The 14,353-nt window shown below is 42.7% G+C and overlaps 1 protein-coding gene across 1 annotated transcript in view; it reads right to left on the bottom strand.

Moving 5' to 3' along the window:
- nadsyn1 (NAD synthetase 1) overlaps nt 1-14,353 on the bottom strand; it is an 83,159-nt gene that overhangs the window by 35,594 nt on the left and 33,212 nt on the right. The window contains exon 8 of the mRNA XM_059976044.1: nt 179-296. Within this exon, the coding sequence (XP_059832027.1) occupies nt 179-296 (118 nt within the window). The remainder of the gene's footprint in view (nt 1-178; nt 297-14,353) is intronic.

The following is a 14,353-nucleotide window of genomic DNA, read 5'->3' as shown; positions in this document are numbered from 1 at the left end:
TACAGTTTAGCTATGAACTTTAATTTAAACTATGATGTGGTATGATACCTGGCTAGCAACATGATAAACAAATAAATTTGCTCAGAGCAATCTATTTAAAATATTTCCTTAAGCAATTCTTATAGTACAGCTGAAAGTCCATTGGCATTTGGAAATACCTCTTTACCCACAGTTTTACCTTTGCGGTAGCTGACTTTACAAGATCGGTCCTCAAGTAAGTTTTACGAAGAACATGGTGGCTCGCTGAAGAATTGGTAAATATCTCCACCCCATCCATCGCCATGGTAATGTGAGGACTGGGAAGGGAAAAGAACAAGGAAAGCTTCATAAACTTCTGTTGCAACTGGCAAAGAAGACTTTATTTTCGTTTACATATACAACCATATTTTAGATAACATCCTTTTTTTTTGCCCTTACAGGTGGAAATATTTCACGGCAGTGTAACAAAGGAGCAGGAAAGCTTTCTGTAATGTCCAAGCAAGCACTTACCCTTCATGTACGCTGGTAGGGGTTATTACACAAAACCATCTTAGTAACTGTGCAACCAATTTCAGAATCAGTAACAGGTTTAATATCACCAGCAGAAGTCATGAAATCTGTTGTTAGCCAACAGCAGTACATTGCAATACATAATAAAAACTGTGAACTGCAGTAAGTTACTTAGAGATATATATTAAAAAGTTAAAATAACAAAGTAGTGCAAAAGAAGTACTGAGGTAGTGTTCACACACAAAATGCCGGAGGAACTCAGCAGGCCAGGCAACATCTAGTAAAAGAATACAGTCAATGTTTTGGGCAAAAATCCTTCAGCGGGATTGAAGGGTTTCAGCCCAGAACGTAGACTGTACCCTTTTCCAAAGATGCCGCCTGGCCTGCTGAGTTCCTCCAGTATTTTGTGTGTGCTGCTTGGGTTTCCAGCTTCTTCAGATTTTCTCTTATTTGTGAGGTAGTGTTCATTGGGCTCAATATGCATTCAGAATTCAGATGGCAGAGGGGAAGAAGCTGCTCCCAAATCAGGATATACTGTGAATCAGGTTTTCAAGTTATACCTAGGCTTGTGAGTTTTCTCTGTACAGAGACACCTTCACCTTGAAAAGAACAAGTCTTGTCAGGAATGAGCAATAATTTGAAGTATGAGTGAGAGACATTGTTCCAATGCAGGAGCACAGGCAGATGTTCTAAGCAAGGTTCTGTAAGTATTTTTTTCCTCTTTGTCTACATAGCTAGTGCACTGAGAATGTGTGAGAACGTTACTTTTATGTTCTTTGTGTGAGATGTGGGAATTCTGGGAGACGTCCAGCCTCCCTGATAACTACATCTGCACCACGTGCATTCAGCTGCAGCTCCACAGAGACTGTGTCCAGGAACCGGATACAACTCGATAATCTTTGGCTCATTCGGAAGAATGAGGACATGATGGATAGGAATTACAGGGAGATAAGTCAACCCTGGGATGCAGGAGGCAGGTAACTGGGTGACTGTCAGGAGAAGGAAGGGAAATGCTAGCCAGTGCAGAATACCCCTATGGCCATTCCCCTCAATAATGTATAAAGCTTTGGATACTTTTAGGGAAGACAAACTACCGGGGAGAAGCTGCAGTGAACAGGTCTCTGGCACCAACTCTGGCTCAGAAGAGAAGGCGGAGGAGAGGCATGCAGCAGCGATATGAATCCAGGACTGAATGTGTTATTTTTGAAATTTATGTAGTATATGGAATAAGGTAGATGCTCTTGAAGCACAGTTAGAGCTTGGCAGGTACAACGCTGTGGGCATCACTGAGTTGTGGCTGAAAGAAGATCACAATTAAGAGCTTAACATCCAAAGATACATACTGTATTGAAAAGACAGGCAGGTAAGTGAAGGAGATGGGAAAGCTCTGTTGATGAAAAATTAAGTCAAATCCTTAGAAAGTGTTGACATTGGATCAGAAGTACAATGGGGTTAAGAAACTGCAAGGGTAAAAAAAAAATTCTGATCTGAGTTACATATAGGCCTCTGAACAGTAGCCAGGATGTGGGATAAAAATTATGAGATAGGAAAGGTATGTTAAAAGGACAATGCTGTGGATTGTCATGAGTGATTTCAATATGCAGGCAGATTGGAAAATCAAGTTGATACTGGAAAACGAGAGAGAAAATTTGTGGAATACCACAAGATGGTTTTTCAAAGGAGCTTGTGGTTAACAAGGGGAAAGGCACTTCTGAACTGGGTGTTGTGGAATGAAACAAATTTGATTTGGGAGTTTAAGGTAAAAGAACCCTTAGGATGCAGAATTCATTCTGCAGTTCCAGAGGGAGAAGAGAAGATCAGATGGATCAGTATTATGATGGAGTAAAGGGAACTACAGAGGTACAAGAGAGGAACTGGCCATAGTTCACTGGAAGGGGACACTAGCAAGGATGTTGGCAAAACAGCAATGGCTGGAGTTTCTGGGGGGCAATTCAGAGGGCGCAAGACAGATACATGCCAGAGATGAATAAGTATTCTAAAAGGAGGATGAGGCAATCATGGCTGACAAGGAAAATCAAAAACAGCATAAAAGCCAAAGCGAGGTCATATAATCAAGCAAAAAAAAATTACTGGGAAGTAGAGGATTGGGAAGCTTTTAAAAATCAACAGAAGGCAACTAAAAAAGCATTAAAGAGAGAAAAATGAAATATGAAGGTAAGCTAGCCAATAATATAAAAGAGGATACAAAAGAATTTTTTTAGATATATAGAATAAAAGAGAGGCAAGAATGGATGTCAGACTGCTAGAAAATGACACAAGAGAGGCATCCGTCTTCACTGTGGAAGACACTAGCAGTATGACGGGAATTTGAAAGTGTCAGAGAGCAGAAGTGAGTATAGTTGCTATTTCTAAGTTGCTTGGGAAGCTGAAAGGACTAGATCGGGGGTCGGCAACCCGCGGCTCCGGAGCCACATGTGGCTCTTTTACGTCTGTGCTGCGGCTCCCTGTTGCTTTGGGAAATAATTGGTTGTGGCGACCCTTTTCCTGGCACATCCGAACCGACTCACAATTAGATAGCCTACGGGGGTTTGCGAGCACAGAGCTTTGGAGCCTCTGCGCCATGGGGGGCAGGTTGAGGGAGGCTTAAAAGTGAGGCTGAAGATTTCGAATAAAGTTTTTTCCTTCGACTGCAGTTACCGACTCCGTGTCGTAATTTTAGCGCTGCGTGTAGTACACCGCTACATGGTCAGTATTTAATTAAAATGTATTTTATGTTAGTTTGTTAGTTTTTGAAATGTAAATCTAAATTTGAAGATTATGGTGATCTTGTACAATCTAAATAAGACGTTGTGGTGACCCATTTCCTGACACATCCGAACCGGCTCACAATTAGCCAGCGTTCAGGCTAAGGGAGATAGCCTACGGGAGTTTGTGAGTACGTGTCTTTTGCAGCATCCGCGCCCATGGGGGGGCGGGTTGAGGGAGGCTTAAAAGCAAGGCTGTTTAGTTCGAATAAAGCTATCTTTGACTGCAGTTTACTGACTGCGTATAGCACACCGCTACAACGTGTTTTTATCGCTGGCTGTCCAGAGGGGAGGTGCTGAAATGCTTTGTCGCGTGTCTGGAAGAAGTGAAAACTTTCCTGGGCAGCAAAGGGCTCACCTTTCCTGAGCTGGAACAGCCAGAGTGGCTGGAAAAGTTACACTTCATGGTAGACATGACAGCGCACCTGAACACGCTGAACACAGCTCTTCAACGGGGTAAGGACGTACAGCCCTGCACATGTTGGAGGATGTTTTGGCATTCGAGCGCAAGTTGACAGTGCTTGCCAGAGATTTACAGAAAGGCACATTGTCTCACTTCCCCAATTTGAGAGAGTTCAAACAAGGTCACGACATGATAAATTCGGAGTATTTACATTCTGCAATCATCGCAATGCAAACATCGTTTGGGAAACGCTTCTGTGAGTTCAGAGAGGAAAAAAACACATTATCCTTCCCGGTCACTCCCCTAAGCATCGATCCATCCCTACTGAATACGACTGCATTGTCAGGTGTGAGTCAACCTGAACAAGGATGATAAATATTTTAATTGCCTATTATTTTACGTATATTCATATGTTTTCATTGTTCAGTGAAATAGTCCTTTTATTTTTCAGGTTGACAGCTGGCTGACGTTATTTTTGGTTTGCTGCTGGCGGCAAATTTAAGTTTGGCGTTTTTCATAAATACAAGAAGGACTCAAATAGACGTTGAGTATTTTACTTAAAAGTAACCTTCAACCCAACGTCTTTTTTTCGGAGGTCAAAATGTTTTTGTTGCATGCAGAAATGTAATTTCGTTTTCTCTGCAGGAGTTCATCAATTTCATAAATGCAACACATTATAGTTTGTTTATACATAGCATAAAGGCAAAACAAAACGTTGTATGCAGTGTTATTTCATTTTAAATGTCAAACGGGTTTTGCGGCTCCCAGTGTTTTCTTTTCTGTGGGAAACGGGTCCAAGTGGCTCTTTCAGTGGTAAAGGTTGCTGACCCCTGGACTAGATGGATTACACCCCAGGGTGCTGAAAGAAGTAGTTGAACATATTGTGGAGGCATTAGTAGTGACCTTTCAAGAATCACTAGGTTCTGGAATGGTTTTGGAGAACTGGAAAATTGGATAGAAGATTGGCTGACTGGCAGGAGACAAAGAGTGGGAATAAAGGGGACCTCTTCTAGTTGGCTGCCAGTGACTAGAGGTGTTCTGCACGAGTTGGTAAACACAAAGTACACTGCAGATGCCGTGGTCAAATCAACACGTACAAAAGCTGGATGAACTCAGCAGGTCGGGCAGCATCCATTGACTGCCGTCCTGACAAAGGGTCTCGGCCCGAAACGTTGACTGCTCATTTCAACGGATGCTGCCCGATTTGCTGAGTTCAACTGCACGGGTTGGTGTTGGGACTGTTCCTTTTCATTTTATATGTCAAGGATTTGGATGACAGAATTGATGGCTTTGTAGCCAAGTTGTAGACTATACAAAGATGGGTGGAGGGGCAGGTAGCATTGAGGAAGCAGGGAAATTTACAGAAGGACTTGGCCAGAATGGGCAAGAAGGAATAAAGAAGGAATAAAGGAGTGGACTACTCTCTAAATGGGGAGAAAATTCAAAAATCTGAGGTACAAAGGAACTTGTAAGTCCTTCTGCAGGATTTCTGAAAGGTTAACTTGCAGGATGAGGCAGTGGTAAGCACTCATTTCAAGAGGACTAGAATACAACAGCAAGGTTGTGACGCTAAGGAGTCATAAGGCATTGGTCAGAGCACAAAATAGATGTGCTGGCATTGGAGAGGATCCAGAGGAGGTTCATGAGAATGATTCTGGGAAAGAAAGTGTTAATATACAAGGATTGTTTAATGGCTCTGGGCTTACTCTTGATTGAGTTTAGAAGAATGGTGATGGGAGAGGCGAGAAATCCCATTAACCTATTGAATATTGAAAGGCCTAGACAGAGTGGATGTAGGGAGCATGTTTCCTATAGCGGGCAAGTATAGGACCAGAGGGCACAGCCTCAGTATAGAGGGACATTTATTTAGAACAGAGGCAAGGAGGAATTCCTTTAGGCAGCGGGAAGTGAATGGAATTTATTGCTACAGACAGCTGCGGAGGACAGTAACAGAATATATTTAAAGCAGAGGTTGATAGGTTCTTGATTAGTCACAGGCTAATAGTCAGAGGCTATTGGAGAAGGTAGGGAAATGGGACTGAGAGAGAAATAAATCAGCCATAATGGAGAGATGACCTGAATGGCCTAATTCTGCTCCTTATGGGTATCAAATGTCTGCCCCTCTATGAGGGGTGATTGATGTTTGTGGCCTAAGGTAGGAGGAGTCAATTTTAGAAAACCTAGCACATTTATTTTTCCTACATTTACACACTTAGTCCAGCACTCATGGAGCATACGGATCCCTCCTTTGTAGAAGTCGGTGTCTTGGACCTCCAAAAGTGGTCCACAGCAGGGGTGATTGATGAGTTTGGGGCCTAAGGTAGAAGGAGATGAGTTATTAACTTCAAACTTTCTGCATAATCACTCAAAGAGTTGAACTGCATGTGCATGTAACGAGAGCTGTATAACTCATCTCCTTCTACCTTAGACCACAAACGTATCAATCACCCCTGCTGTGGGCACTTTCTGGAGGTCCAAGATCCGTATGCTCCACGACCGCTGGACTAAGTGTGTAAATGTAGGAGGGGACGATGCTGAAAAATAAATGTGCTAAGTTTTCTAAAATTGACTCCTTCTACCTTAGGCCACGAACTTCTCAATCACCCCTCTACTATCCTTGAATGTCTTGCTTGGCCACTTGGAATGATATTTAAGGACAAGAGTCAACCCAATCGCTATGGGACCGTAGTGACATGTAGCTTGCACAGGCAACTGAATCTCCGTTCCTAAAGAACAGAACCATCTGAAAAACCATTTTAATCCAGTTGCTTCGTAATATTTATTACTGGTTCTCTTAAAGCTGCATGCAGTGATAAGCAACAGCATTAAAAGGTGGACATCTGGAGCTTTCCTCTGTCAGCTGGGCTTGGTGATCACACTGCCCTGAGTGACTTAAACTGATTCAATAACACAAAAGCAACTATCTTCCCCTTAATGCTTTTCTTCTGCTGCAGCAATGACCATTTTTAGTTGGAGAACTTGTTCTATCTCCTCACCTCCTTGTGTAGATCATGTTTAGCTGGATAATAAATAATGGAACGGTGTGAGTCATACATTCCATTCCACCTCATTGGCTGACAGCGACAGAAAGCTGGGAGCGATTTCGTGGTCAAGTTATCTTACTAATTAGCATCGGAACTCATCCTGACAGTGCATTAGATACAACATCCAGAATGGAGGTTAACCCCTGACTCCTTAATGACCATACTGCAAAAGGTATCTCAAGGGATGTACTAAATTTCACTACAGGCAGAGATGCTGAAGGCACAATTTGGCTCAACATGTCTCTCTTTTTATTGTTTATAAGGGTTTACAACCTGAGTCAGACCGTATAGGTTTCATTCTCACAGACGAGCATTAAAATAGGAAGCAAACTCCTTTTTCTCTTTTGAGTAATTCAAATATTCAAGTCAAGTATAACAGCAGCAACTCAAAGTAGGGACTTGGGTGAAGTGTATTGCTTTTATGTCGAGCTGCTTCATTGGTTCCAACTAGTTGCATCTTGCCTTGACACAAGCTACCACGTCAGACCGTGAGATGTCAAGAAAGGGGTCAAAGAGCTCACTTTGAACCTGGGGCAATTCTCCACCACGTACACTGGGGAATCCATCCTTATGTAATCTGTATTACAATGATCTCAAGGGTAATCTTGGTTAATTTGCATTTACTTAGGTCCCCAAATTCACATGGCATTTTTTAACAAAATAAGTATTTTAAGCAACACACACAAAATACCGGAGGAACCAAGCAGGCCAGGCAGAATCCAGGGGAATTAATAAACAGTCAACATTTCAGGCCAAGACCCTTATTCAGGTCTGAAGGAAGGTCTCTGCCTGAAACATTGACTCTTTATTTATTTCCATAGGTGCTGCCTGAACTGCTGAGTTCCTCTAGCATTTTGTGTGTTAGTTTGGATTTCCAGCATCCACAGAATTTTTCATGTTTAAGTATTTTAAGTGCTTTTTTAAAAAAATAGATCTAATATTTAAGTATTTTTATAAGCTTTAATTGCCAGATATAAAAACATTTCCAACTCACTGGGCAGAGCTTGTTCCACCCTCCAGAGGCACATTATGTCACAGAACGTGTCATTGTTGTCATTGTTTTCACCACAGGTTTTGGGGCAGGTTCAGCCAGATCACTGATACTGGCAGATCAGCAATTAAAGCTAATTCCCCCCAAGCGCATAAATCAGCAGTAAACAGGTACCTTGCAGAAGGATTACAGACAGTAGGTGCAGGAGTAGGCCATTCGGCCCTTCTAGCCAGCACCGCCATTCACTGTGATCATGGCTGATCATCCACAATCAGTACCCCGTTCCTGCCTTCTCCCCATATCCCTTCACTCCGCTATCTTTAAGAGCTCTATCTATCTCTTTCTTGGAAGCATCCAGAGAATTGGCCTCCATGCCTTCCGAGGCAGAGCATTCCACAGATCCACAACTCTCTGGGTGGAAAAGTTCTTCCTCAACTCCGTTCTAAATGGCCTACCCCTTATTGGTAAACTGTGGCCTCTGGTTCTGGACTCCCCCAACATTGGGAATGTGCTCCCTGCCTCTAGCGTGTCCAATCCCTTAATAATCTTATATGTTTCAATCAGATCCCCTCTCATCCTTCTAAATTCCAGTGTATACAAGCCCAGTCATTCCAATCTTTCAACATATGCCAATCGGCTGATAATCTTTTTTAGAAAGGAGGAGGCTGAAGGAGGACTTCAATAAAGTTTTAAAGATTTCCACGGAGGTTGGGTGATACTAGAACTAGAGGTCGTCGGTTATGGTAAAAGGTTTGAGGGGGATATTCTTCACTGAGTGTGTGGAAACAGATAACAGCAGAAATGGTGGATGCAGGTTTAATTTTAACATTTAAGAGAAATTTGGATAGATACATGGATGGGAGGAGTATGGATGGCTACGGTCCCGGTGCAGGTTGAGGGGACTAGGCAGAATAATATTTCAGCACAGACTAGATGGGCTGAAGGGCCTGTTTCTCTACTGTCGTGTTCGACATCTCTAAGGTTTATAAAGTTCAGGAGCTTAAGTAAACAGGAAGGACCCATCTCCTCAGCACAGAGTTAAAGGAAGTGACAGAGGAGAGCTGGAATGGCTGCACAGCATCATTTTCTGTGATGCTTCATGGCATTTCCTCAGCTACATAACTTATCCTTGAGCAGATCATGTCAAAGCAGCAAACCTGAACTCCTGCCACACCCAGCACCAAGTCCACAACAGTTCCTCATCTTATTCAGCTTTACAGAATCAGAGTACTAGAGCACAAAAAAGGCCCTTCACTCCATCTAGTCTGTACCTGACTGGTTTCCAGCCTAGTCCCACCTACCTGCACCCAGTCCTCCATACCCGTCTCATCCATGCGTCCATCCAACCGTCTTTTAAATGTTACCGTAAGATACAGGAGCAGATTTAGGCCATTTGGCCCTTCGAGTCTGCTCCGCCAGTTCATCATGAGTTTCCCTCTCAGTCCATAACTCCTGCCGTCCCCACGTATCCCTTCACGCCCTGACCAATCAGGAACTTATGAACCTCTGCCTTAAGTGTACAAAAATACTTGTCCTCCACAGCTGCCTGTAGCAACGAATTCCACAGTTACAATTGAATCCACATCTAGCATTTCCACTGGCAGCTCATTCCACACTTGCACCACACCTTGAGTGAGGAAGTCTCCCCTTGAATATTTCACCTTTCACCCTTAACCTATGACCTCTAGTTGTAGTCTGACACAACCGGAGGAGAATGGGGACCGGTCAATCTCTATTAAAATGTTTAAGATATGTCACAAAAACAGAAAAAAATCAGAAGCACTCAGCAAGACAGAACTCCGCCGTGGACAGTCCCATGCCCAGCTACAAAAGCAGGAAGTTTGGGGATAGGGATACTTAACAAGATAAGCGCCCTTGGTATTACAAGGAAGATACTCGCATGGACAGAAGATTGGCCAACTGGCAGGAGTCGAGTGGGAATAAAGGGGGCCTTTTCCAGTTGGTTGCCAGTGACTAGTAAGTTAGCAAGCCAAATAATACCCATCAAAGAGGGAAATATTGTTGATATTTCAGGTCAGTGAAAACTTCATCAGATCTGAAGTTAAATGCCTCATCGTTTATTTTAATATTCTGACTAACTTGAGCATATACCTTTTGACAGAAGGGATGTCATATTGAAGATGTACATGATGTTGCTGAAGCCAAATTTGGAATATTGTGTGCAATTCCGGTCACCTACCGATGAGGAAACGTATCAAAAAGATTGAAAGAGTGCAGAGAATATTTACAAGGATGTTGCTGGGACTTGAGGACCTGAGTTATAAGGTTAAAAAGGTTAGGACCTTACTCCCTGGAGCTCAGGAGAATGAGGAGATGTCATACAGGTATACAAAATTATGATGGTTATAGATAGGGTAAATTCAAGTGGGCTTTTTCCACCAAGGTTAGGTGAAAGCTTTGAACTGGGGCAAACACACTGTGCCCAAATCTAAACCAAAGCCTCCCACAACCTACTCAACCAGTCAGGAGCCCACTTGGCAAAGATTTGTGCAATATTGCATCAAATCTTTGAAAACCCGGGTACACAATGTCCACTAGATCTGTTACTCACCAACTGAAAATCTGATTTATTTTGACAAACGTATGCCATGAAGTTTGTTGTTTTGCAGAAGCAGTATGATGCAATACATAAAAATATTATTATGCTGAAATTTAAAAATACTGCAAAAAAAAACCAAAATAATGAGGGAACACACACACAAACTGGACTGGAAAGGAAGGGGGAAGAAGGTGAGGGGAGAGGAAGGAGCACAAGCTGGGAGGTGACAGGTGGAGACCAGGTGGGTGGGGGACTGGGTACAAAGTGAGACAGGTGGAAAAAGTAAAGGACTGAATAAGAATTCTTCCATTGCCCACTTTGGCCCCCCTCTCCCTCACCTGCCTACCACTAAAGCAAGGACAGAACGCAAAGGAGATTCACAAGGACTTAGCCTGTTGTTACGTCCGTAGTCCCCTCCTTTGTGAGAATCGCCAGATCACTGTTGGGTTGAGTCAAAAGGGGGGCCCAAGACGAGGGGGAGACGTGCAGGATGTCACGTTTCTCCCCCCCCATAGCTATGTAAAGCTACGGGACATGGCCATTGTCTCTTGGGAGACAGATTTGTGGATTGAGATGCTCTGCTACGTGAATGCCCTCGGGCAAAGTGGGCTGGTTGAGGGAGAGAGTGCATCACCCCCAACCTGATTGACATCTACGACCCGGCGAGTCAGAATAAAAGAAGGGCTGTAGGAACAACCCCTCAGACGCACCAGAAGAAACGTTAAGCGACCACGTAACAGCAGACGGTCATCGGAAACCAAGCCATGTGCGTTCAATTCCGTGGCTGGAATTGGTGGCTGAAACCACGGAAAACAGCTTTTTAGCTAACAACGGGGAAACCCGCTCCCCTGACTCAACGGATTGGCATCATAAAAGACTTGGGCAAGTTTAAACGCCTCCCTCTCTTAAACCCAAAACGCTGCAGCCTGAACGAGCTAATGACTTTTATATATTTCCATCGGACAATACACTATCCCCTAGACAACGATAGAGTTACGTTTTATTGGTTATGATCATACCTGCGCTTTAGATTTAGTATTGATGACGTATATTATCTGTATGTTTGCATTAATCTTATTTTTGTGCCCCTTTATCAATAAATACGTTTAAAAATAGTACCATCAGACTTCAACGGACCTCTCTATCTTTGCTGGTAAGTGACCCAGTTACAGGAATACGTAACACTGTATTGAAGGATTTTAGTTAAGATGTTTTTATTTAACCCCTGGAGTGAAGAACACTGAGGGGGATAAAACTTTAAGAGGCACAATAATCAGAATCTTTTCCCATGATAGGGATTAAAAGCAATAGGTTTATGGTCGCAGACAAGTCTTTCTTCTACACAGAGCGTGACAGCATGTAGAACACACTGCCAGAGGCGGCATTGGAATCAGATACAGTCACTGAGGTAAAGGGATATGACACAGAAGGACACAATCCTATTGTGGGCCAATGAGATCACTGCAGATGAATAAAAGGGGTCAGCTTAGATGTGGTGGGCTGAAGGGTCGATATCTGTTCTGTACAACTTAGACTCTATGGTCAGGTTATACCTGAAAACAGTTGATCTCCGACTGACCACGCAGTACAGCAATACCAATTCAGCGTTTGAGCTGGTGAGTTGTTTTCCTGGCACGTTCTCTCATATCCAATGCTTCCAGGAGTCATCTCCAACAATTCTGCTCATTACAGCCCAGTCCGAGGGTCACTAGAAAATTTAAATTACTCACAACCATCTCAATATTCCTCTACCTTTAGCTTGCAACAGAATCTCTTATCCCAAGAAGTACCTCAACCCAGAGGTGTGCCACAGATATCAATGATCAACCTTTTGGAAAAGTTCAAAGTTTATGATCAAAGTACAAACAGTATACATCACCATATACCACCACGAGATCCATTTTCTAATGGGCACTCACAGTAATTATACCGCGAAACACAACAGAATCAATTAAAAACTGTACATAAACAACCAATGTGCAAAAGGCAGTAATATGAATAAATATATTTTAACTATTGAGAACATGAAGTGGAGAGTCCTTGAAAGTGAGTCCATAAGTTGTGGAATCAGTTTGGTGTTGGGGGTGAATTAAGTTATCCACACTGGTTCAAGAGCCTGATGGTTGAACCTGGTGGTGTGGGACCTAAGGCTCCTGTACCCTCATCCTGATGGAGAAGACAGCAACTGTTATGGATTTACTTCAGCAATACCTCGTGAATCACTATTTTTTATAATCTCAGAACAACTTCAAAGTGCTCACTAACAGAATTTCTCCAAATCCTTTCTTCTGCTGATCTAGCCTGTCAGCCTGTTTGCTCCTTGAACTGAAATATTAATAACTTTTAAACCCAATTACATCCATTGAATAATAAATAAGGAAATGCTCCTGCAGTAGTTCAATTTCAAATCCGCTCAATTATAGCTCTTAGCACAAGAATCCTCCTGAAAAACTCCTTCTAAAGCCACTGATATATACTGTTTTAAAAAGGATACAAAATGGTTAATAGAATTTAAAATTGTCAGAAATTAATTGCAGCTGTTTGCAACACTTCATTTGTCTACACCAATAACAAGGGCACACACCCCATGACAAAAAAAGATTAAAATCAAAATGTTTGTCAGTACACAAAAGGATGTTCTTCATCGAAGGTCATTCACTCCAGAACAGTCAGCAATCCTGGGCATAATGTTTGAATTATTTAAACAGACACCAGCAGTACATTTGGCACACAATGCAATCTGTTAAATCAATATTAATCATTGGAATTCAATGCAGTGAAGCCTGACATGACAGAAAAATTATGTGCACGTTAACCCAAGTGCTGATCCAACATTGTCATAGCCGGGTGGGGTTAGGAGTGACGAGCCCCACTACCTATAAAATGCTCCCAATGGAGTGCATCTCAAATAACCTCTGACAAGTCCAGCTCACGGGTGGCTTATCTACTAACAGGAGTACCTACTGACAGGAGGAGGGTTCACAGACCAATGACTGAGACCTTAAAACCAGTCGTTCCAGGGAGATTGGGGGGGGGGGGGGCATCAGCCGTGGTTGGCAGCTCACCTAGAAGATAAACTCTGACCTCAAACCTCTACCACCTTGTGGCTATACCATTCATGGGGACGACTTTGGGAGTAAACACTGAGGAAAAATCCAGAGCTGGAGTCCCTAAAGCAGTCCTACGATTAATTCAATGCTGAATGACAACTCCTGAGAGGCCACTGGTGCCAAACGGTATCGGACTCTGCCATTCCTTTGGTTTCATCAGCTGTGTGGAGAGGGGGAGTCCACTGCATGGGCAACAGCTTATTCTCCATATCATAGTGCCCTGGCCTGCGTATTTGTAGACAGTGAGAGAAGGATACAACATCTTTGGTGCTGACCAACACAGGCACCAACATATAGGTCAGAATTTGGTTTTGGAATGTCAAGCCCTTTTTTCTTGTAGTGGCATATCCCAGATCTGTATTTGCTCGAGCATTTAGAATTAAAATTAATTGGATTGGAGGAGTGATAAGCTGATAAATACAAACAGAGAATTATTTGGCTACCAGGAGACAAAGAGCAGGAATACACGGATTCCTTTTCAAATGGCAGGCAGTGAATAATGAGATACAAAGATGAGTACAGGGACACCAGCTAGTCAGTCAAAACCTGGTTATCCAATTTACCATAACTCAGATACACTCACTTTATTAGGTACACCTGCTCATTAATGGAAATATCTAATCAGCCAATCATGCGGCAGCAACTCAATATATAAAAGCATGCAGAGATGGTCAAGAAATTCAATTGTTATTCAAACCCAAGGTCAGAATGGGGAAGAAATGTGATCCAGGTGACTTTGACCATGGAATGGTGGTTGGTGCCAGATGGGGTGGTTTGAGTATCTCAGAAACTGGTGATCTCCTGGGATTTTCATGTGTAACATTCTCTAGAGTTTACAGAGAACAGTTTAAAAGAAAACAAAAAAATAAATCAGTGACCAGCAGTTGTGGGGGGTGAAAATTCCTCGTTAATGAGAGGTCAGAGAAGAATGGTCATACTGGTTCAAGCTAATAGGAAAGTGACAGTAACTTAAATAACCATGCATTACAAT

Source organism: Hypanus sabinus, chromosome 7 (assembly GCF_030144855.1).
Source record: "Hypanus sabinus isolate sHypSab1 chromosome 7, sHypSab1.hap1, whole genome shotgun sequence".
In the NCBI taxonomy this organism is placed as follows: Eukaryota; Metazoa; Chordata; class Chondrichthyes; order Myliobatiformes; family Dasyatidae; genus Hypanus; species Hypanus sabinus.
This window is presented reverse-complemented; position numbering and strand designations above follow the sequence as displayed.